Source organism: Mustela erminea, chromosome X, assembly GCF_009829155.1.
Source record: "Mustela erminea isolate mMusErm1 chromosome X, mMusErm1.Pri, whole genome shotgun sequence".
Lineage (NCBI taxonomy): Eukaryota > Metazoa > Chordata > Mammalia > Carnivora > Mustelidae > Mustela > Mustela erminea.
Window position 1 is genome coordinate 66,118,572 of NC_045635.1, and position 25,574 is coordinate 66,144,145.

The 25,574-nt window shown below is 35.8% G+C and overlaps 1 protein-coding gene, 1 long non-coding RNA gene and 1 pseudogene across 8 annotated transcripts in view; 2 read left to right on the forward strand and 1 right to left on the reverse strand.

Annotated features, from left to right (window-relative positions):
- GPR174 (G protein-coupled receptor 174) overlaps positions 1 to 21,345 on the forward strand; it is a 73,675-nt gene extending 52,330 nt beyond the window's left edge. For 4 of the 7 annotated variants that reach the window (XM_032331036.1, XM_032331037.1, XM_032331034.1 and 1 more), the window contains one exon: positions 17,538 to 21,345. In XM_032331036.1, the coding sequence (XP_032186927.1) occupies positions 18,087 to 19,079 (993 nt within the window). In that variant the 5' untranslated portion in view covers positions 17,538 to 18,086 and the 3' untranslated portion in view covers positions 19,080 to 21,345. Of the gene's footprint in view, positions 1 to 1,470; positions 1,536 to 17,537 lie in introns of those variants that run through there. The other 3 variants (XM_032331038.1, XR_004282601.1, XR_004282603.1) reach the window with 3 other exon arrangements.
- On the forward strand, positions 1,268 to 22,330 carry LOC116583074. The gene is made up of 3 exons (XR_004282606.1): positions 1,268 to 1,278; positions 1,761 to 1,772; positions 21,345 to 22,330. It is a non-coding gene; the product is annotated as an uncharacterized LOC116583074 (long non-coding RNA).
- Positions 10,775 to 11,221, reverse strand: LOC116583073 (annotated as a pseudogene).
- Positions 22,331 to 25,574: the final 3,244 nt, after the last annotated feature.

Consider the following 25,574-nt stretch of genomic DNA (forward strand, 5'->3'; position numbering starts at 1 on the left):
GGAGATGTGGTGTTTTCAGGGGTATAGGCAGGTCTTCTGGGGAAGGAGCCCTTGCCACAATGGATCTGAGACAAGGGTGACTGGAAAGCATGGATCCATTAAAGTATGGCATGGCAGGGCTTAATTTATATTAAGTAAGTTAGGTAATGAGTGTTGGTGATATGCTGGTTCCTGCAAGTGGTTTTCTGCTTATACTGATTTGCAGGGGAGGGAAATGGCACTTGTCATTCATTTGTTTCTGTAGGGGTCTCTCCATAAATGCTGCTTCTCAGGGACATTATCTGAAATGAGCAAATAATCTCCCCACTGTGTGTCCAGGTGCTCTTCAGGTTGTTGTTGCCATGCTATATATCCTCAGGCTCTTTGCCCTTCTTTCTCTTCAAGTGTGGCCACTCTGCCTCAGGGGTCTCCCTGAGTCAAACCCCTTGACTTTTTGAACTCCAGATTTTAAGCCCCACTGGTTGCTAAAAGTCATGAAATTCAGTCCCTCTGGCTTTCTGAGCCGATTCCTATGGGGATTCATTTTCTAAATGCACTCCCTTGTGTGTTAGTCTGTCTCTCAGCCTTCTCTATGACCATAGCTCCCTCCTCACTTCAGAGTCCATGATCTCTTTCTCTCTCATACTGTGTATCTGTACATCCTACTTTATTCAGTGTGGCTGCTTCTCTCCATTTTGTTGTAGAATTTGTTCTGTCAGTCTTCAGGTCTTTCTGTGCTATTTAGGATGATTTGATAGTTATTTAGTTGTATTCATGGGATGAGGTAAGCCTAGGATCCTCTTACTTTGCTGTCATCTTCCTTTTCTCAGAATATCTTTCCATCTATTTGTGTCATCTTTAAGTTCTTTCAGCACTGTTACAATTTTCATAATTTACTTTTCATAATTTACTTCCTTGGTTAAATATATCCTAAATATTTTATTTTTGTGTAATGTTAAAAGTATTATTTTCATTTCCCTCTGATTTTTTGTAAACAAGAAAAAACACAGATTTCTGCATGTTGATTTTCTATCCTAGGACTTCACTGAATTCATTTATTAGCTTTTTCTTGGGGAGGGGTAGAGTATTTTGGATTTTCTATATAAAGTAGAAAGTATTTGTCATTTGCAAATACTGACAGTTTTTCTTCCTTTCTGTTTTGGATGCCTTTTTATTTTTCTTATGTAATTGTTCTGGCTAGAACTTATGAAACTATGTTGAATAAAAGTAGGAAGTGTAAGCATTCTTGTCTTTTTCCTGATCTTTGAAGAAAATCACCTTTTCACCACTGAGTATGAAGTTAGCTGTGGGTTTATCATATATTGCCTGAATTATATTTAAGAACATTCCTTCCATACCCTCTTTATTTTATCATAAATTAATATTGAATACTGTCAAATTATTTTTCTGCATCTGTGATCATATATGATTTTTTAATCATGTAATTTTTCTTCTTCTTCTTGTTAATGTAATGTATCATGTTGATTGCAGATGTTGAACTATTCTTGCATCCTTGGAATAAATCCCACTTGATCATGGTGCATCATCCTTTTAAGGTATTGTTGGATTTGATTTGCTAATAATTTAAGTATTTTTGCAAGTATATTCACCAGGGACATTGACATGTAATTTATTTTCTTTAGGGTGTTTTTGTCAAATTTTGGTTTTATGGTAATGCTGGTATTGTAAAAGAACTTTGGAAGTGTTTTCTCTTCAAATTTTTTGAGAGATTTTGAGGGTAGATATTAAACATTCTTCCAATGTTTGTTCGAGTTGACCAGTAAATTCATCTGGTCCTGGACTTTTATATGGTGGGAGGTTTTAAATTATTAATTCAATTTCCTAACAAGTAATCTATCTATTCAGAGTTTCTAATTCCACATGATTGAGTCTGGAAAAATTATCTATTTCTAGGAACCTATCTATTTCTTCCATGTTGTCCAAATTGCTGGTGTATATTAGTATGAGTTTCTTATGAACCTTTGTCCTTCTGTGATGTCTGTTGTAACTTCTTTCATTTCTGGTTTTATTTATTTAACCTATCTTTTTTTCTTGGAGATTCTAGCTAAGAGTTGATCAATTTTGTTTATCTTTGAAAAGAAACTGCTCTTAGCTTCATTAATCTTTCCTGTTTTATTTTTAGTCTCTATTTCATTTATTTCCACTTTTATATTATTTCCTTTCTTCTTTTGAATTTGAATTTCATCTATTACTCTGTTTCTAGCTTATTTATGTATAGAGTTAGATTGTTTATATCAGCTAGTTCTAGTTTTTAGAGATAGGGCTGAATTACTATGACCTTCTCTCTAGCAACTTTTGTTGCATCTCCTGGATTTTTGTATGTCATAAATCTATTTTTACTTATTTCTAGGTTTTCTCAAAATTTCTTCATTGATTACTTCAGTGACCCATTGGTTGTTCAGAAGCATGTTGTTTTATCTCTATTTTTTTTCCATTTTTTTCTTGTAATTTATTTCCGGCTTCATATCATTGTCAGAGAATATGTGTGATACAATTTAAGTCTTCCTGAAGTTATTAAGACTTCTTTGGTGATTTAACATGTTATCTATAATGAAGAACATTCTAAGTGCAATTGAAAATAATGTATATTTGTTGCTTTTGGATGCAATGTTCTAGCTATTAAATCTGTCTAGCCTAATGTGTCATTTAAGGACGCTATTTCCTCATTAACTCTCTCTTTGGATGATCTGTTTTAATGTAAGTGGGTAGTTCAAATTGCATCACTGTTTTTTTTTTCCCTTTTATGCCCATTAGTATTTGTTTTATATATTTTGGTGTTTCTATGATGTGTGCATATACATATATTTACAAACGTTTGGTCCCCTTGTTTGGTTGACCCCTTTATTGTTATGTGCCTTTCTTTGTCTATTATTACAGTCTTTATTTTTATTTTTTTTTTTTGTTTAAAGATTTTATTTATTTATTTGACAGAGAGAGAGATTACAAGTAGGCAGAGAGGCAGGCAGAGAGAGAGAGGAGGAAGCAGGCTCCCTGCTGAGCAGAGAGCCCGATGCGGGACTCGATCCCAGGACCCTGAGATCATGACCTGAGCCGAAGGCAGCGGCTTAACCCACTGAGCCACCCAGGCGCCCCTTATTACAGTCTTTAAAGTCTATTTTGCTGCTGACTAGAATACATGATTTTTCTTTTTATTTGATTTATATGGAATATCTTTATCTATTCCTTCACTTTCAATCTGCATTGTCCTTACTTCTGAAGTGTGTTTCTCATGGGAAGCATATAGAAGGGTCTTTGTTTGTTTGCTTTAATCCATTCAACCACTCAGTCTTTTGATTAAAGAGTTTAGTTCATTTATATTTAAAGTAACTATGATAGGTATGTACTTATTGACACTTCATTATTTTCTGGATGTTTCTGTAGTTCTTCTGTGTTCCTTTTGTCTTTTTCTCTTTCCTTAAGGTTTGATGGCTTCCTTTGTTGTTATATTTAGATTTCTCTTTCATTTTCTTTTGTATTTTTACTGCAGACTTCTGCTTTATGGTTCCTATAAGGTTCACATACAACTTCCTATGCATATAATGTCTGGTGAGTTCATAGCAACTTAAATTTGAACACATTCCCAAACTAAAGTTTTTTTATCTTTCCCCCATATTTTTTGTTGTTGTTTGTGATATCACATTTTACATATTAAAAAAAAAAAACATTTTATTTATTTATTTTAGAGATAGAGAGAACAGCAGGGGGATGAGCAGATGGAGAAGGGCAGGCAGACTCTGTGATGAGTGCAGAGCCCAATGTAGGGCTTAATCCTACACCCCTGAAACCATGACTTGAGCTGATATCAAGAGTTGGATGCTCAACCAACTGAGCCACCCAGGTGCCTCTTACATATTTTTATTTTATGCATTCTTTAAGTAGTTGTTGTACTATCAGTTAATTTTACTATTTTTAAATTTTAACTTTCATACTTGTTTTGTAAGTGATTGACCTGCTACCTTTACTATATAATTACCTTTTTCAGTGAGATCTTTAGTTTTGTATGTATTCTTGTTTGTAATTGAGTACCATTTTCTTTCAGTTTATAGAAGTCTCTTTAACTTTGTTTGTAAGGTCAGTTTAGTGGTGATAAACTACTTTAGGTTTTGCTTATCTGGAAAGTTCTTGATCTCTCCTCTAATTCAGAATGTTAACCTTGTCAGGTAGATAATTTTTGGTTGGAAGTTTTTGCTTTCAGCCCTTTGAATATATTGTGCCACTCTCTTCTGGCTTACAAAATTTCTGGAGGAAAAAAAAAAAACCTGGTATTCTTTCAGATTTCCTTTGTATGTAAGAAGTTGTTTTTCTCTTGTTGCTTTTAAGACTCATTCTGTATCTTTAACGTTCACCATTTCAAATATGATATGTCTCAGTGTGCATCTTTTTTGGTTCATTTTGTTTGAGACTCTGGGCTTTCTAAACCTGTTTGTTTCATTCCCCAGATTACATAAGTTTTCAATCATTATTTCTTCAAATAAGAAATTGACTCTTTCTCTATGCCTCTCCTCTTCCAGGAATTATAATGTAAATGTTATTCCCTTGATATTGTCATAAATGTCCCTTAAGTTACCATCTTTTTTCTGGCTCTGTCTGAATTAGTTCTGTTGATTTGCCTTTCAGCTCATGGATTTGGTCTTCAGCTTCACCCACTATCCTGTTGAAGCTCTCTAGCGTATTTTTCAGTTTAGTTAATTTATTCTTTAGCTCTGTAACATCTGTTTGGAACTTTCTTACATATCTTATTTTTTAATAAGAATTTCACTGTGTTCATTCATTGTTTTCCCATGTTTAATAAGCATTTTTATAGGTATTACTTTGAAATCTTTATCAAGTAGATTGTTTATCTCCATTACATTAGTGTATCTTTTTTCCCTGATATTTGGTCTTTCTTTGTGTGTGTTTTTTCTTATTTTCCCTGTCTGTGTTTGACTCTACATACTACACAAATCAATTAATTTTCCAAGTCTTTTTTTAAAAGATTTTATTTATTTATTTGAAAGAGAGAGATCACAAGTAGACAGAGAGGCAGGCAGAGAGAAGAGGAAGCAGGCTCCCTGTTGAGCAGAGAGCACAATGCAGGGCTCCATTCCAGGACCCTGAGATCACGACCTGAGCTGAAGACAGAGGCTTAACCCACTGAGCCACCCAGGCACCCCTAATTTTCCCAGTCTTGAAGGAATGGTCTTATGTAGGACAAGTCACATGGTGCCCAGAAGCACAATCTCCTCTGACCACCAGAGCTAGGTGCTCAAAAGGTGTCCCTTGGTTTGGTTGTATATGCTTATCTGTGTTTGGGCTGTATCTGTGGTGAAGACATGGGTGGGACTGGTACCCAACCCATTTGTAACATGTGCTTGCACTATAGCACTGAGGTGAGTGGGCAGGTTAAGACCCAACCAGGCTGTGACATGCAGCTTCACTGTATGGGTGAGTAGTGGAGGTTTATTTTTAAAGTGAGTGACAAAGTAAACTCCTTTAGAATTCTCCTAATTTATAGGGTCCACTTTCTGAGTATAGAAAATATTGTAGAAAATTAAGAAGTACAGAAAAGAATCCTATTTAACTGGAGTACCAGAAGAGACAGGCTACTAAAAGCCAAAAAGTAAGACAAGTCCAGCAAAAACAAAACTGACACTAGAGGAGTTTTATATTTAACCATCTGGGATAGCCGCTTTCACTGTCTTATACCCATCTCCCTTGCCTTCCTCCAAGTCTGATATAAGGACGTGATTTAGTATCTGTCATTAAAACTCAAAAATGAGATCCCTATGTTTTAGATTAATTACCTTTTTACTGGGATGTCAAATGTTCCCTAGGCAGTTTTTTAGAATAATTATTAAGAGCTACGTGGGTACATTTTAAGGTAATTACCCAGGGCTAAAGAATCTTTTGTTTTTCCCCTGTATTTCAGTATTTAAAATCTTAAAATCTAAATCATATTTTATCATTTTTTTAATGTAGTTTCTAAAGACTTCAGGCATCTACTGAAAGCCTTCCATAATATGCTTTTGTTCTTTTTAAAAATATTTTATTCATTTATTTAAGATAGAGAGAGAAAAAGAGAGAGAGAAAGAGAGCATGCAAAGGAGAGGGGGATGGAAAGATTCCCTGATGAGCAGGGATCCCGACATGGGGCTTGATCCCAGGACCCTAAAATCATGAACCAAACTAAAAGCAGTTGCTTAACTAACTGAGCCACCCAAGCACACGCTTTCATTCTTTAAAACAAACTGCTATAGGGGCACCTGGGTGGCTCAGCCAGTTAAGCATCTGCATTCAGCTCAGGTCATGATACTAGTGTCCTGGGATCACACCCCATAAAGGTATCCCTGCTCAGCAGGGAGTCTGCTTCTGTATCTCCCTCTGCCCCTCCAGCTGCTTGTGATCTCTCTCTCTTTTTCTCTCAAATGAATAAAAATAAAATACTTAAAAAATAAATAAAACAAGATGCTATCGATTTTGCGTAATACAGTGGAGAGAAAATGTTCTCAATGTATAAGTAAAACACAACTATGCGGGAAAATACTAAGCACCAAGAACAACAACAACAAAAAAAACTGATACACTAACTGAACTGTAAAGTACAGAATGCAAAAACTCTAGGATCTATTATACATGATACATAAAATCTGAATTTGTGTGTGGTACTGATATTCCTCAGGAAAAGATGCCAGTTTTAAGTTCCTGAACTCCATCTTTAAAGGTGGAAGTCTGGCATTCCAAACCTAATTTTTTTTCTATAAGGAAAAAAAAATGTTTCATTCTTAAGAAAAATGAGTTTGGACCCCAACCAACAAATTGGAAGGGATTTCTACTTCCATTTTTCTTACAGGAGGGCTTTTTGGCAGCCCTTGAAATCACAGCACATTAGGTAGCCACCTACATTCAAAATCAAAGCCAGCACTGGAGTGAAGCCCTGGAGTCTGGTTTAATTTTCCACTCCATTCTTGCTCTTTTTACCAGACCTCTTAAAGTTGCTTTACTTCTTCACTTTTGCAACTTACTAATCCTATGAAGCAGTGGATAAGGCACACTCTCAAAAAGAAATTTGCAAGAAAAGGACTGCAAAAAAGTGAAAACAGCCAGAAGGATCTGGTTATATTGGACCTTACTTTATTTTCTATAAACTTGAAAGCATTTAACTTTCCTCTAAAAAGTCCTCTTTTTGTCTAAATTCTGATGTTTGGTCTGAAATACCAGATGAACATTAAGAAGAGTGGAAGAAAATCTCTATAGACTTGTCAGCACTGAGAATAGGAAATACATACAGTTTTCCCATTGCACCATAACTTGTGATTTTGTCATCACACCTACATAGTAAAAATATTTGAAATATAATGTTTAAAATGTAACTTTGTAAAATGGTGACCTTTATTTCCAAATGAAAATTAGGATACATACACCCAGAGTTGTAAAAACAGGAGACACTAATAGCTAGATGGCTGGATACATAATTAGAAACTGTTTGCTCAGTGTTTCATAGTACCTGTGAAAAGTGATTTACTACTTTCTCCTGTATTTTAACCAAGTATAAATAAAGTCTTGAAACACTTTATTAGCCACAAGTTAAACAATAGTCAATATGGAGCTATATTCAAATTGTTTACAAAATAACATGGCATATATGAGACATAAAAGGATCCTCCTATTGTATTAAGCTCTGACCTAGATGTTCAATAAACTTAGTTGAATATAAATGAGTTATGACTACATGTAAAATAGCTGGGCCCTTCAGTGGTGGAGAGTTATATAATCAATAAAACATGGTCTTTGCTAGTAATGATATCACAGTTTTGCGGAATGAATAAGAAAAGAAAATATATTTGTATTGCAAAGTGCAATGGGAATTCATAGGTGGGTATGATCATAATCAGAGAATAATGGAAACTTTAATAAGGAAGGTAGCATTTTTTAAAGGAGTGTCCTCAGAAGATGGGCAGGATTTCAATAGGTAAAGATGGGGATGTATCACTTTAAGCAGAGGGAAAATCAAGAACCTAGGGAATGGAGATAGGAAAGCATAGAAAATGCCTGCAAGGACCTAATTTCGGTATGGAGCTTAAGAAAATGACTGAATTGATGTTGATGTTGCCCTTTATAATTCAAGGAAGACTCTCAGATTTGAAGGCTCTCAGATTTGTTTCTCTTGGAAGCTTGTTAAATGTAGCTACGTTGGCTCTATCCTTTGGAAGTTAAGATTTGTTCCATCTGGAAATATTCATTTTTAATATGCACTCCAGTTAGTGCAGAGAACACATTTTGAGAAATATGGCTTAAGAAAAAGTGGAAAAAAAATAAAGAGCTTTAAATCATGTGTATGAGAACAAGACACTGAGAGATAGGAGCAGTGTAAGAACAATCTAACATTTTTTAATGGATGGTAGGGGCAAGGAACTGGGTAGTGGCTAAAGTACTTGTTAATTATTAGTACAGATTTTAATGGCATCTGAGGTCACCAACCAATTAGTGAGCCTTTGTCTCCAGGATATGAAGTGATTACAAACTAGGATATCTGAGGAAAGGCAGTGTAACTGGGCATTACCTTCTGGTAATGTGAGATTGAGTAATGTACTCCTTGCTGTCTCCTGGTAATTAAAATAGTACTACTACTCAGAGTAACAAGGTGCACTGTCTGTTGAAGAGGAAATGGGCTTCAGATCTCAGGAAAGACATTTAGACCCAACTAAATTAAATAACTTCCAGGTAAAATTGCAATGCTCACAATAACTACATTGTCTGTACACACATAGTTTTTCCCCCCTTTATGAAGTTGGCTTATGAAGGAATCATAGGAGGTATCAAATATAAGAGAAGTTGGGAGCCTAATTGAATGCGATATCCATGCAGAACTCCCTTATTTAAAATAAAAATTCTGACTGAGATTTCAATAGGGCAGAACTGGTGAATTCTCTAGGAGAACTAGCCAGGAAAAGACTTTGTGAAGTATTTGCTCACTGTGCTGTAGTCAGCTCTCTAACTAACTGCAGTTGCCAGATAGGTTTTCTGGGAAGATTATAAGCTATTTGACTTCAAGATCTTCAAAAGTGAAAAATAATCCCTGATATTTGTTATGTGTGCTGATCAGTATCAGGAGAAATCTTTGCCCTTATCTATCCAATATTTGTAATTACTTATGTATCATAGTGGTACTATTGCCTCTCACACACATGTACACATCTTATTCAGTCCCACATCATTTGCAGTCACTTGAAGCATTAGGTCTGCATTTTCTTGGCTTACTAAAGTATGTACCTATCTAGAACTCTAAAATAAAGTTGGTTTTTGGATAAGTAGTTGCCTTTGACCTATGAAAGGATGGTTGCTGGGCAGAACGCCACATCCCAAAATATAGTATTTACTTGCCGCTAATATGTCTCAAAGAACACCATTAAAAATTAGGTCATTTGATGGTTTAATATTTTTAATGATTCACTTTCTTTTAATAAAATATAGAAACACATGTTGATAGGTAAAAGTCTAGCATCTTTATAGGTAATAGTAACTTGTTCAGAAGTCTCAGTAAGGTAACACAAAAAGTGATCCCTGATAATCATTTGAATCACATTTTTCCTGGATAAGCAACCAAACACATAATATTGCCGGAAAATACTCTTAGACCATATCATGAGTGAAATTTGGTAAAGCTTCAGGTTTTGATAAACATAAATATTCATAAATGAAAATAAAAACTTCTCATGAGAACTCCATATGAAATAGTTTCTGACCTGTAGATTGCTGGGAATCAGGCCAGATTTAGGCCATTGGTTTCATTTTCTCTCTCTCTTTTTTTTTAATTCCCAAAAGAAAGTAAGTAAAGTTAAGGAAGAATAGTCTCCTGAAAGCAAAAAATAATTTGATCAAGGAGTCTGGCATGTTTCTTCAAATAAATATCTAACTCAAACTGGAGTCTGTTTTAGTGCCTGTTATAATATGGATCATTTCCTGAGAAAGGAAAATCTCAAAAAATAGTGGCATGCTCTGGAAAACAATAACAACAACAGCAACAACAACAACAACAAACCTCCTTCATTTTTTTGTGTCCATTACTCTTAGATAATGTGGAATTTACATTCATTATAGAACAGCTAAGTAGGGATTTTTCCATGATGGAAAGCTTTTTCAGTCATCCCAAGCAACTTTTCCTATTAGAAAATAATGTTATTTAAACAAAGGGAAAATATCATCAGCTCTCCCAGAAGAAGCTAGAGGAACTGTAAGGGAGATACTCTATTCAGGAGCATTTCAAGGTTACAAGCTAGGGTATACATATGAAAATGCACTTGAATGTGGGCAATGACAGATTAACCAACAGGAAAAATACAGATTTTAGGAGGATGGTCATGACTTTGATTTCATTTCACTTAAGCAAATATGTTCTTAATATTTTAGTTTTTTCCCTTCATTTGTGTTTATAGAATACACTCTACTTTTTCTACAAACACACTTTTTTTTTTTGTTATACATCTACAATTTTATTTTTTCTTTGGGGTAAGCGTTGGGGGGAAACAGAGGTTTTCTCAGAGGCTGAGAAATAAACATTTTGCTGAAATTTTGTCCTGAAAATTTTAAATAAGTACCAGAAGAAGGGGGAAGATAGATAATTGGTACACTGGGGCCTAAAGCTGCTATCCCATTTCTGCCACCAGGACTTCCTGTCCCAAACCAAATTATAATAGAGAAGAAAGCTATTCTGTATTTTGCTCATTAATGATCCAGACAAGAGACAGAGAAGGAGGTGCCACCACAAGTTCCCAAGAACAAAGGGCCCAAGTCCGTTCATTCTACTGTGTCAAAAAGTAGAAGGTAGCTATATGGACTCGATTTGCTTCCGGACCTTTTCCAGAGCTTTTCTGTTCAGCTGTCGCTGACGAATGATGACAAGGCAAGCAAAGACCAAGGCCACACCCACGATGGCCCCTTCAAATTTCCAGAATAAATACTGTTCCATCAGAGCTGAGTGGCAGCTTATGAATTCATTCCTCTTAGATGAGCTGCATGTGATTTTCTCCACATACCCTGTGGGACCACATTCAGGGTGGTTTTGGCCTGGAAATGGGAGCACGGCGCACACTCTTCCGCCACCGCGAAGTCCTCCACCAGCCAGCACGGCAGGTTCGAAGCGCCCACAGAGCTTTAGGGTGAAAGCGCAGAGCAGCCAACAGATGTGGCAGCCCTGGAGGAGGCACCGCCTCCCTCCGCCCACAGGCATGGAGCGCTCAGGGTCGCGCCTGTTGGGGCGGAGGGACTTTCGAGACTGGCCTCGTGCCTCAGCCGGGGCCCTTCCACCTCAGGCTTCGGAGGTCCTTCTGCGGGAAGCCGACACTGCCTCTCAGGGCAGAGGCATCACTGGGGCGTCCCCACGGCCACGGCAGGAAAAGCAATCACGCCTTCATTGGACTGGGCTTGAGCTCGCTTCATGGGGCACGCACGGCCCTCGGGAGAGGCCGCGGGGCAGACGACCTAGCGCCCCATCACCTCCGGGGCCGTCCCGGCCGCCGCCATCTTGCTCTTTGTGGAGGATGACGGGCCAACACACTTTTTTTTTAAATTTTGTAAGACAACTATCATTCTGCCTCACTAGAAAATAAGGTCCAAGAAGACAAAGATCATGTGCTTTTTCCACTGTCTATATCCCCACTTCCAAGAGTGGTGCCTGGCAAAAGGTAGATGGTGAATAAATATTTGCTGGATAAATATTAGATGAACCCATCACATTCCAAACATGGCTTTAGGTGCTTCAGGGGATATAAAGGTGTTCAGGCCCCAATCCCTAACTTCAAGGAATTTCTGGGCTTGTTATGGTGGGATGAAATAGGCAGGGGAGCAGAGGTATAAATAAGATACAGACACGAATTGCTAACTAAAAAAACAGAAAGTTAAGTACTTTAAGAGAGCTATAAATGAGTATTTGAAAAAGGGATTAGCATAACAGTGCCAAGTTAATTGCAGAAGTTTCCATAAAGAACAGGAAATTTAAGAAAGGCCTTCATAAATAGGTAGGACTGATATGCAAAAAGACAATATTCCAGGATGAGTAGCATAATAAGCAGTTGTTTGTGAAAAACAAAAACAAAAACAAAAATGTCAGTTTGAACAATAAGGAGCTCAGTTTGCCTGGAACAGTGATCATCACAAGGAAGTAACGGGAGACAAAACTAAAGGTCTAAGGAAGATACAAGGTACAGTGGCTTTAAGGAAGAAATTGACTACAAGACTATGTACTTTGTGATCTGATGGGTAACAGGGAGTCATTAATTCTCTTTAAAAGGTTCAGCTTAGAAAAAAATTCTAATGGCATTATACACAATAGAGAAGGATAAGATATAGGATAGGGAGACAAATTCAGTAATAAAGGCCTGAACTAGCGTGAAACAATGCAAATTTCAAAAATGAGATGGTTGTGAGAAATAATGCAGTTGCAGAAAATAGTAATAGGATCAGTTATAATAACTAATGTTTATTATGCACTAGACACTATGCTAAATATATTACATACAGCAGCTCAATTAATTTTCAAACTGATTATGTATGTTAGGTACTATGATTTTTCTCATTTTACCAATGAAAAAATTAGAGATCAGAGAGGTTTAGTGATATACCCTGGGTCACAGAGCAATTGAAAGAACAAGAATTTAAACCGAGGTCATTCTGACCTGAAAACATACATTATTTCCCTCATAGTATACTGTCTCCCCCTTAGAAACTTGTTTGGAAGTGGAGAACAAGCGACAATGAGTCAAGGTCTCCAAGATTTTGATACAACCTGGGAGAATATTGATGAGCTTAGTAGAAATAAGGAAGTCTAGAGCAGAATCAGGTTTGAAGTTTTGAGAGATGATAATTTTTGTTTGAGACTATTGATCTCTATAGTCATATTTTTTATTTACTGAAACTATTTCATTCAACAAACACTGAGCACTTACTTAATGTCTTGCACAGTTTTTGGTTTTGGTACACAGCCACTGGACAAACACAAGAATTCCTGTCCTCAGACTTGACGGTCTAGTAGGTAAAATATATAAAAAACAAATAAGTAAAAAACATAAACATAAAGTATATTAATTATGGTTGGAAGTGGAAAAAATACTGAAGGAGATGGGAAATGTTGGAGAGATGCAGTTTTAAAATAGGAAGGTCAGGGAAAGTCTCCTGAAAGGTAACATTGAGGTAAAGATCTGAAGGAGGTGAGCTAATGAACAAGTGCATAGCTGGACTAAAGCATCTCAGGCACAGGGAACTGCTAATTCAAAGGCTTCAAGGCAGGAATGGACCTGGTCCATTCTCCTAACAGCAAGGATGGCAAAGTGGCTGGAGCACAGTACAAGAGGGAGAATGTTAGAATGTGAGCTCAGAAGAGCAATAGGGACCAGAGCATGTAAGATAAAAGCCTATTTTTTAAAGATTTATTTATTTTAGAGAAAGAAAGTGGGAGAGGTAGAAAGAGAGTGGGGAGGGGCAGTGGAAAAGAGAGACATGAGCAGGCTCCCCAGTGAGCATGGAGCCCAACATGGGGCTTGATCTCACAATCCTGAGATCTGACCTGAACTGAAAACAAGATCTGGAAGCTTAACTGACTGCACCATTCAGGCATCCAAAAGATGCAAGCCATTGTAAAGAACTTTGGTCTTCCTCTAAATGAGAGGAAAAGTCATTAAAATATTTTTATCAAAGACATGACATAATCTGACAAGATAAGACATAATTTGAGTAAATATTAAAGATAACTTCATATTCATGTGTTGAATTTCAAGGTGATAATGAAACATTCAAGAGGAGAGTTCTTATACATAGTTGGAAAGAGAGCTACAACTCAAAAGAAATACAGATTTAAGAGTCATTGCCCATGATAAGGAAGATGGATTTTCAATAGAGATCGACTGGATGTATATTTATATAAACTTCTAATGTCTATTCAATGACATTAAAAGACAATGACTTCTGTATAAATAGTTAAGAGGCTGAAAACCCAGAGCTTTTGATTGTTTGGTCTGCCACCCAATTTTGCCTGTCACCTGTCTAAAATTAGTACCTGTGAAAATATTATAAAGATGAACTTCAGTTTGAGAACTAAACAATCTCTAATTTTAATCACTTTCAATATATATGTTATTCTTTAAAGCTGTGCTTCCTTGTATTTTATGATGCCATTTTCCTACTTTGTGCTTTCTAAGAAATCTCAGGTGTTTAACCTCTTCAGTTTGATGCATAGTTCATATCACTCATCAGGTCTTTTAGTTAAAAAGGGCATGATGGTTTTGAACAAAATGTGCTACTTTTCTTACCAAGAAATTGAGGAAAAATAATAACAAAACAATTCCTTTAGGGGTTGAATCAAGTACACTTTAAAGTCCATAGATTTGATAATATAAAGCAGAATGTTTCATAATTCCTATTTCATTTTTGTTCTTCCCACATATATTTAAAGTCAGTTAAATCTTCCTGAATTTCAGCAGCCTTAAGGCAACTGAGTCTCTAAGCTAAAATTTGTTTACCTTAGAACAAAGGTCATGGGTCCAGTTTAGTTAACTATCTTGGGATTTTGATTCTCTCTACTAGTACTATGTATGATCTGTTATCTTGGATAATTGATAGGTGACTGAATGACCATGTAAAATATTTAAAAGAGAAGCTGGTTACCCACTTATTTTCAGACATCTGAGAAGGATTTTGACCAAGTCAAAAGCCCCTATAATGGTTGTTCAAGGAGAAATGCTCAGTTGACTATAACTGAATCATATGGGAAGCTTTTAAAAATATGAATTTGAGGCCTTGTATACTGAATCAGAATCTCTGAAGGAGACACTAGGAAAGCTATAGAAAGTTGTATTTTTTTAACTCCATCAGATGAGTCGACAATGTGATCTGTGACTCAGTGGTCTAAATCAGAGCCTCTCAAATGTTAATATGCATAAAAATCACATGTAGCTCTTGTTAAACTGCAGACTGATTCAGGAGGTCCCAGGTGGGCCTAAGAATCTTTGGCATTTTTTTAAAAAATATTTTTTATTAACATATAATGTATTATTAGCCCCAGGGGTACAGGTCTGTGAATCGCCAGGTTTACACTCTTCATAGCACTCACCATAGCACATACCTTCCCCAATGTCCATAACCCAATCACCCACTCTCCACCCCCACCCCTAGCAACCCTCAGTTTGTTTTGTGAGATTAAGTGTCTTTTACGGTTTTTCTCCCTCTCGATCCATCTTGTTTAATTTTTTCCTTCCATACCCCCCAAATCCCGCACTTTGCCTCTCAACTTCCTCTTATCAGGGATATCATATGATAATTGTCTTTCTCTGATTGACTTATTTTGCTAAGCATAATACCCTCTAGTTCCATCCACGTCCTTGCAAATGGCAAGATTTCATTTCTTTTGATGGCTGCATAGTATTCCATTGTGTGTGTGTATATATATATATATATATATATATATATGGAACACAGCATGGAGGCTCCTCAAAAAGTTTTAAATAGAGCTACCCTATGCCCCAGCAATTGCACTACTGGGTATTTACCTTAAAGATACAAATGCAATGATCCTAAGAGGCATGTGCATCCAAATGTTTATAGCAGCAATGTCCACAACAGCCAAACTATGGAAAGAATATATATATATATATATATATATATATATACCACTTCTTCTTTATCCATTCATCTTTTGATGGACATCTAGGTTCTTTCCATAGTTGTGGATGACATAGCAGCAATGTCCACAACAGCCAAACTATGGAAAGAAAATATATATATATATATATATATATATATATATATATATATATACCAATTCTTCTTTATCCATTCATCTTTTGATGGACATCTAGGTTCTTCCCATAGTTAGGCTGTTGTGGACATTGCTGCTATAAACATTTGGGTGCACATGCCTCTTAGGATCATTGCATTTGTATCTTTAAGGTAAATACCCAGTAGTGCAATTGCTGGGGCATAGGGTAGCTCTATTTAAAACTTTTTGAGGAGCCTCCATGCTGTGTTCCAGAGTGGCTGCACCAGCTTGCATTTCCATGGATTCCCCTTTCTCAGCATCCTGTCCAATGTCTGTCATTTCCTGACTGGTTAATTTTAGCCATTTTGACTGGTGTGAGGTGGTATCTCATTGTGCTTTTGATTTGTATTTCCCTGATGCCGAGTGATGTGGAGCAATTTTTCATGTGTCTGTTGGCCATCTGGATGTCTTCTTTGCAGAAATGTCTTCTCATGTCCTCTGCCCATTTCTTGATTGGATTATTTGTTCTTTGGGTGTTGAGTTTGTTAAGTTCTTTATAGATTTTGGATACTAGCCCTTTATCTGATATGTCATTTGCAAATATCTTCTCCCATTCTGTCAGTTGTTTTTTGGTTTTGGGGACTGTTTTCTTTGCTGTGCAAAGGCTTTTGTTTTTGATGAGGTCCCAATAGTTCATTTTTGTCCTTGCTTTCCTTGCCTTTGTCAGTGTTTCTAGGAAGAAGCTGCTGTGGCTGAGGTCGAAGAGGTTGCTGCCTGTGTTCTCCTCAAGGATTTTGATGGATTTCTTTCTCACATTGAGGTCTTTCATCCATTTGGAGTCTATTTTTGTGTATGTGTAGGAAAATGGTCCAGTTTCATTCTTCTGCATGTGGCTGTCCAATTTTCCCAGCACCATTTGTTGAAAAGACTGTCTTTTTTCCATTGGTCATTATTTCCTGCTTTGTCAAAGATTGGTGGACCATAGAGTTGGGGATCTATTTCTGGGCTCTCTATTTTGTTCCACTGATCTATGTGTCTGTTTTTGTGCCAGGACCATACTGTCTTGATGATGAAAGCTTTGTAATAGAGCTTGAAGTCTGGAATTATGATGCCACCAACTTTTGCTTTCTTTTTCAACATTCCTCCGGCTATTCGAGGTCTTTTCTGGTTCCATATAAATTTTAGGATTATTTGTTCCATTTCTTTGAAAAAAAATAGATGTTATTTTGATAGGGATCACATTAAACATATATACTGCTTTAGGTAGCATAGACATTTTCACACATGCTTGCACACTGGACTTCAGTGTAATTACTATAAAAAAATCCAATTCTTCCAATCCATGAGCATGGAACATTTTTTTCATTTCTTTGTTTCTTCCTCAATTTCTTTCATGAGTACTTTATAGTTTTCTGAGTACAGATTCTTTGCCTCTTTGGTTAGGTTTATTCCTAGGTATCTTATGGCTTTGGGTGCAATTGTAAACGGGATTGACTCCTTAGTTTCTCTTTCTTCTGTCTAGTTGTTGGTATATAGAAATGCAACTGATTTCTGTGCATTGATTTTATATCCTGACAGTCTTTGGCATTTCTAACAAGCTCTCAAACAAAGTTCATTCACAGTCAGAGACTATATTACCTTTCAAGTGACTTCTAGCTATAGTTTTTTGTAATTCTAAAGGAACTTATAGAAACTGGCTTGTCACCCTCACTTACATCAGAATTTTCCTTCATAGATTTTTGTACACATAGGCTTTTTCTTTTTTTGCAAGAAGTCCCAGAATTAATTGACTTATATGTTTTTTCACTTGCAGCTTTGCCTTTGTTTCCCATTTTTAAGCTTTCAACACATAGCTGAAAAAGTCTTGGAAAACTGATCTATCCAAATTAATCACCTCTGAAGAACTGCGGACTTACTGAGTACTAAAGCAATCCTTTCTTCTACGAGAGGCAAACATAAGAAAAAAACAGCCTGTCAAACACCTGTAAAGAGATGGCTATCATCATATGGAAAGTTGAAGAGCTGCTACGTAGCAATTCATGGTCCAAATGGGAGAGTCAACTGTTATGATGTCCCAGGAGGTCTTATAACAGGAAACAAAAGGGGGAAATTGTAACAGCTTGTTATCTGTGCTTGCACACTGGACTTCAGCATAATTACTATAAAAAAATCCAAAGCAAATATGCAAATAGTTCTTTGAAAAGTCCCCAAATTATGTGTAGAGGCTCAGATCAATGCAGTAAATGCAGTTATACTCACTCTCTATCACCCTTTCATAATTAGTCTTTTAGGAAGAGTGGCAGTTAATTGTGAATTTATATTTAGATCCACTATTTGGCAGACAGTTGCTCTGGGAAGAAACATGCTTGCAAATTACACATGTGCTGGGCCAGAAGGATATAAGACAGATTCTCGATATTTTATCTATGCAGTGACATACACTGTAATTCTTGTGCCAGGTCTCATAGGGAACATATTAGCCTTGTGGGTATTTTACGGTTATATGAAAGAAACCAAACGGGCTGTGATATTCATGATAAACTTAGCCATTGCTGACTTACTGCAAGTTCTCTCCCTGCCACTGAGGATCTTTTACTACTTGAATTATGACTGGCCATTTGGGCCTGGCCTCTGCATGTTCTGTTTCTACCTGAAGTATGTCAACATGTATGCAAGCATCTACTTCTTGGTCTGCATAAGTGTGCGACGATTTTGGTTTCTCATGTACCCCTTTCGCTTCCATGACTGCAAACAGAAATATGACCTATACATCAGCATTGCTGGCTGGTTGATCATCTGCCTTGCCTGTCTCCTCTTTCCTCTCCTCAGAACCAGTGATGACATCTCAGGCAACAGAACCAAATGCTTTGTGGATCTTCCTACCAGGAATGTCAATCTGGCCCACTCAGTTGCCATGATTACCATTGGCGAGTTGATTGGGTTTGTCACTCCTCTTCTAATTATTGTATATTGTACCTGGAAGACAGTTTTATCACTGCATGATAAATATCCTGTGGCCCAAGACCTTGGGGAGAAAAAAAAAGCCTTGAAGATGATTTTAACCTGTGCAGGAGTATTCCTAATTTGCTTTGCACCATATCACTTCAGCTTTCCTTTAGATTTCCTGGTCAAGTCCAACAAAATTCAAAGCTGCCTAGCCAGAAAGGTGATTCTAATATTTCATTCTGTTGCCCTCTGTCTTGCTAGTCTGAATTCCTGTCTTGACCCAGTCATATACTACTTCACCACTAATGAGTTCAGAAGACGACTTTCAAGACAAGATAGTATGCAACTCTATGTAAAATCCTTTGTAAGCAACCATACCACTTCTACTCTGACAACTGAATTATGCTAAATTAAAACAAAACCTGAATGTGGTCTAAAATGCAAGTATATCAGTACATATTTATAATACCCCAAGCCACTGGAAAGTAATCATAGGAAGCACTCACTGCTGTTCATTTATGCTCTATCTTACCTATATGACAAATTCACACCTTTATAATGGAACCTGTTTTTAAAGCATTGTATTCCACCATCACTGTTGTTGATATGTCTGTGTAATAATTTGTTATTAAGTTAGGATTTAAACTGTAAAACTTCAGTGATATTCTATATATGTATGCACTCAATTAGAGTCATCATAAACACTTAGTTTTGCCGCAATGGACACTGAGTCTCTGTACTTAGAGGCGATGTAGTTGTCTATTTATACTGGTAATCACAGTTTATATTCAAATACCATATTTTGAGTGTATTTCAACTAGGATGGGCAATTTGTTATTCTGTGAAAACAGAGTGGTATAAATATGGGACTACTTTTATCTCCTATGTGTGATTATACTCTAGGGTTTGAAGACTCAAGTAACTATTCTTTTCATTTAGGTGTCAATATGAAACATCATGTCACACTTATTCATAAAATGAAAATCTGAGCTCAGGCCTCTGGTATGTTTAAAGTAAGAGCAAGAAACAAATTCATATACAGTAACCTCTATGATTATATAAGATGTCTTACTGAATCCACCTAGATCAGATAGCTCACCAAAGTACATACAATGTAACCTAAATTTTCTCTATAGGTCTGGGAGATGGCAGATAAGTGACAATCAGAGCTCCAGTTCTCTTAAACTATTTCCTAAGAATACCTATTGAAATGTATGGACCTGCCTAATAGAGAGAGCTTCCACCATCCTTCTAGAGTAACACTGAATATCTCTGACAGGATACTGCACTATTTGAGCTTATGAAGAAGTAGTGCAGTAATTAATTACTAAGCTTAGGCCAGAATAAAAAGATGAAGGGATGGGTACACCTCTTAAAAGTCTTACCACGTTGTATTCATTACTTTAAATGATGATTGTCAAGCCACCTTCATGAACTGAAGGCAAACAGGCATGGGGACCTTAGAGTCTTCAGAAATTTGGGGGGGCCAGCTTTGCCTCAGTCATACCATTGTGAGTCCTGCACAGCCTACCTCCCAGCAGCTATGGAAGGAGATTCTTTCACCATTTTTGAGAAAATAAAAGTGCAGAAGATGAATTTTGACAGCATTGGACACCCCTTATAGTTATTTACCTGTTAGCTGTTTGGTGCTAGTATGCAGGTAGCAGACCCAAGATATGAGTCATAGTTATATCTGAAGTTAAAATATTATAGTACCTTGAAATATGTTTTAGCAGAAAGCTCTAATTTAAAACAATGATCTACTTAAAAATCTGTGTGCTATATAACAAAGACACATGCTACTTCTCATCTAGAAGGAATGTAGAAATCAACCAAGGGCTCCATCATATTTTCATAGGAAAGGAGTTGTTTTAGGCACACAGTCATGATACTAATATGATTTGGGAGAAGCAGGCAAATCAAAATTAATGGAAAATATTCAAATGTTTTTTCTAGACAAGTATTGATTTTACTTTGTTATTAAAATAATACCTTATTAGAAAACAGACTTTGTGCTGCTAGCAATGGTGTGTTTGTCTCTTTATTATTCATCATAATGTACATGTTGTGATGTATTATAAGAGTTCTAAGTGAGTGTTAAATTGTGTTTTAAAAAGGAGGAACTGTAACTATGTCTGGTCTGTTTGCTTTAAAGTGATTTGTGTTTGAATATAATTTAACGTTTTAATGGGATCACAAGTAATAATTTTGTGGGTACTTATAATAAAAGAGTCTTGTTTATAGCATATTTTTTTACTATTTTTTAGATTAACATGGATTACACTTTTTAGGGTCGTTTTGGGGTACCAGAGATTTAATTTTATTAATATATTAATGTTACTTTAAACACCATTTTTTTCTAAAAAGGAGAGGAAATATTTCTAGGACATTAATGAATTTCTTAGAGGAATGGTTGAAGGGGTTAGAGCCCATTTATTGGTGGTCCAGAAGCCTTTGTAGATCATTTACATCATTAGAGCAGAGGATAAGTGTCTTGTATTATGATACTGTGTATCTAGTACCACGACTTCTCCCAGGTCTGCCCATCTAGGTTTGTATTAAATGTAATTTACTTTATTTACCTCTCTTCTCCATCAATACATTTTTCCTCCTGTCCTATTCCCTTGTTCTTCTAGTCAGTAATCTGATCAATTTATTCATACGTAGGTGCTAGAGACTAATGTTAGTTTAATATTAACTTGCCGTGGGATACCTGAATTCAAGTTTTAGGGATAAACTATAACTCAAAGTGTTAATCCCTTACTTTTAATGGGAGGTTGAATGACACTGTAGAAAACTGGAGGGGAAGATTTTTTTAAGAAAGTGAATTTTACAGCAGTGTCTTTCAAATTGCCTAATAAGTGATCACCTATTTTGCTTGCAGTAATTTTAAGAAATATATATTTCATCCATCTATCTATCATCTATCTATCTATCTATCGTCTATCATCTATCTGTATCACAATATATCAGCTTCTCATGTCTCTGCTTGTTTCCTTTTTCTTTTTGCCTTTTCCCCTTCCAACTCTGGACTTTATTTTCAGGCGAAAAGCTTTGCTGTTAGGAGTCAGAGGGATGTGCTACTGCAGCTGCCATCTGGACAGCAGTCTCCTCTCTGAGCTTCTCTTTTCCTTGGAAAATCTTTTTGAATCTCCCATTTATCACTCTCTGGGTCAATGAAACCAAGGTGCAAAAGTAAGCATACTCAACTATAGTAATATACAATTCAAAATAAATAAACTCACATTTCCTATATAAAGTTTTTTGAGTTCTGATTCCAAAACCTACATACATGTAATTATTCCATAACCAGAGATTTTGAATATGGGGTGATTTCCATGTTACTATTATTGTCATTATTATTATTATTATTATTATTATTATTATTATTATATTCAAATGGTTTAAATTTTTTCATTGTCACTCAGATAAGCAGCTAATTCTACTAACTTGTAATTCCATAAAAAAATGAGCCATTTGTCCTAGGAACAACAAAAGATCAAGCTACCTTGATCTGAAAGAGTACATGAGTGGAACTTTTGTGTAACTTCGTTTTATATCATCATTCTGTTTTTACTTCCAAGAGACTGTGAAAAATGTTGCACTTGGAATTTATTTTCATATGTAATTTATAATTTTCGTTTTAGCAATAAAGATGGTCTCTGTAATTATATATTCTCTGCCTCCTGAAGTCAAGGTATATTTAGTGACTTTTTCATAAAATGATAAGCTTGAGTATTTCTTTTTCAGTATTCTCACTCACATAGATAAGTCCCATGAGGCTTCACTCTCCCTTCCTCTCCCCTGAGAGGTGCATTCTTTTTTCAAATAGAAAGATAAGGAACTTCCCTCATTATACTCCATCCCCTTCCCTCCACTTCTCCCACAGATAGACTCTCATATATGCACACCCTGCTAAGATTATTCTTCACACTCACTTGTTGACCAAGTTTATTTGAATGACAATGCCCTGTATTTTCTAGAATCTAGTTTATGGGCAGAAAAGGAGAGAAACTGACAGAGGGAATATTTTCTCTTTAGTCTTAAGGGTTGTTAAGACCTGATAATCTGATTTGTTTTGCAGTTTTCCAGGAACCCCACCCCCACCCCACCCCAACAATTTTGCACTATGCCCTTCCACTCTTCCAAAAACAGATTGAAAAACAAACAAACAAAACATGCAAAGACAGTAAATTGTCTCTGGCCCTCTTCTCATCTTCTCTTTCTTCCACTTTAGCAGCTCCCTCTTTATCTTGCCTATATCTCCAGGGCTTTGGTGAGGCCCAGGTATCTTCTCTAATAACTAGTTAGGTAAGAATTACACATTTTGAACAATTTGAGGTTTGCTGGAAGGGAGATGGGCAGGGGATGGGCTAAATGAGTGGTGGGTATTAAGGAGAGAACATGTAATAAACACTGGGTGTTATATAAGTGATGAATCACTAAATTCTTGAAACCAATATTACACTAACTAGAATTTAAAAAACAAACCTTAAAAATAAAAAAAAATTAAAAATAAAAAGGAAAAAGGAAAAATTAAAAAAAAAAAAAGGAATTACACATTTTGGATACTGCAGAAATAATTTCCTGGGAGTGGTGAAGACTTTTTAAAAAGAAATCTCTGATGTTTTGGTAGACATGGAAGAAATTAACGGGATATAAATATGGAATCTGGCCCATGCTTCCAATACCCTCAAATCATATATACACCTTTTCTGTACCTTCCAAAAGCCAGACCAGAAGTAACTTCACTGCCTCCACTACCATATTTTGGGAGGAAGGAGTGAAAGATAAACTCTCAAGTAAATGTGGCTCTTTTAACTTATTCCTTAGTTATAGAGGATGTTATGTGTGTTTGAGAAACAAAACAGTGTACTGTAAACTTTCTTAAACTTCATTAACAATTTCCTCACTTATTTGATTTTGTCAAGAAGACATTTCTTCTTCCATTGTTTGTTGATTAAGTTTTATTTATCTGACTCCTTACTATGCATCTGCTAATTCCTCTAGAGGCATAACTCTTATTTGATGCCTTACCTTTGTCTCCTTGGATCTTTTCAAAGAATAATAGAGCAACTAACTGTTCCTTGGAAGGGAGAACTATCATTAGACCTATCACTCTGACCCCAGTGTTTTCTTTCTGAAAGGGCTTCAGAAGCAGAGTTCAGAGGCAATCCTAGGATATTTTGCTCTTCAAAGTTTGATTCTGAGCATAATGGGAAGATTTGTTTCCAACCTTTTCTAAGCAATATTGAATATCCACAACCTGTGCAATGACAAGTATCATTCATATTTTTAAAATGCTAATCTAATAACAAGAAAAAAATAAATAACTAGCTTGAAATACTATGGTCAAAGTATTGGGCTCAAGGAAGGAAAGCATGAAAGCCTTATCATAAGAATCCTGCCATGCTTGCATGAAGTAAAATTTATAATACAGGGTTAAATATGTATGAAATCACAGTAGTGTCCTATGTCACTAAATGAGTTTAACTTTTTTACTTAGATGCATATAAGTCTGTGTGTAACTATGGAAAAGTTTAAATATATTCAAATGAGGAAAAATTAGCATAACAAACATCCATGTCCCCATTATTCAGCCCCCATCAACATCAACACATGACCAGTCTATCTATGCCTGTACCTATTTTCCTTACTCTATATTATATTAAAGTACATTTCATACATTATATAATTCCATCTTTAAATATTTTAATAAGTTATATTACTATTTAAATGAACTATTCAATATATGATCAAAAGCCATTAAAGATAAATGATTTTAGATGTTTTCAGTAATAACATCAAGCACTAAATTCAAACAAATAAAATAATTTCTTTTTGATCAATATGAACAGGTCCCAACTAAGATAAAAATGTGTATTAACCTGACTCTGTTTTCCACAGATGAGCTTTCTACTGCAGAAGTGTGATGGAGACATTATCCTGCAATGGTATCCTTCTTATATGAAAAAGAAATAAAAATTTTCTCAGACAAACAAAGATTGAGGGAGTTCATCACCACTAGATCTTCCTTTAAAGAAATGTTTAAAGTTCTTCAAGCTGAAGTGAAGACCCTAATCACTGAAAGAAAAAACATATGAAAGTACATGACACCCTGGTAAAGACAAAAAGTAGACAGACTTAGAAAACTGTAACTCTATATTAAGGTAGTGTGTTAACACCTCAACTACAGTTCAAAAGTCAAAGGAAAATGATTAAAATAATATAACTACAATATATTGTTAGCAAATACATAACATAAAAGAAGTGACTTGTAACATCAATAATATAAAAGAGAAGACTGGAAGAATGGGGACTTTACAGACATTCAAAGATAAGTTTCTATCAGCCTAAAATGGAATATTTTATTTATTAGACATTTTAAATAATGTAAAGGCAACCACAAAGCAGAAACCTAGAGTAGATCCACAAAGACAAAGAAAAGGGAAAGAGAATATCACTATGGAAATTAACCAATTTACAAAAATACATAGAGACAAAAGGGAAAAGAAACAATAGAAATATGAAACAACCAAAAATAAGATAGTAGTAGTAAGTCTTATATATCAATAATTATTCTAAATATAAAGGTATTGTACTTACCCATCAAAAGGTACACAATGGCTGGGTAGATTTTTTTAAAAATCAACTATATGCTGCCTATAAAGGGCCAATTTCAGATTTAAGGGCACATATAAACTCAAAGTGAAGGGATGGAGATAGATACACCATAAAAGTGGAAACCAAAAGAAAGTAGAGGTAGCTACATCAGACAAAATAGACTTTATGGTAAAAAAGTAACAAAAGATGAGGAAGATCATTGTATAATGATAAAAAGATCAATGCATCAAAAAGATATGGTCATCATAAACATATACACACCTAACACTGGAGTACCTAA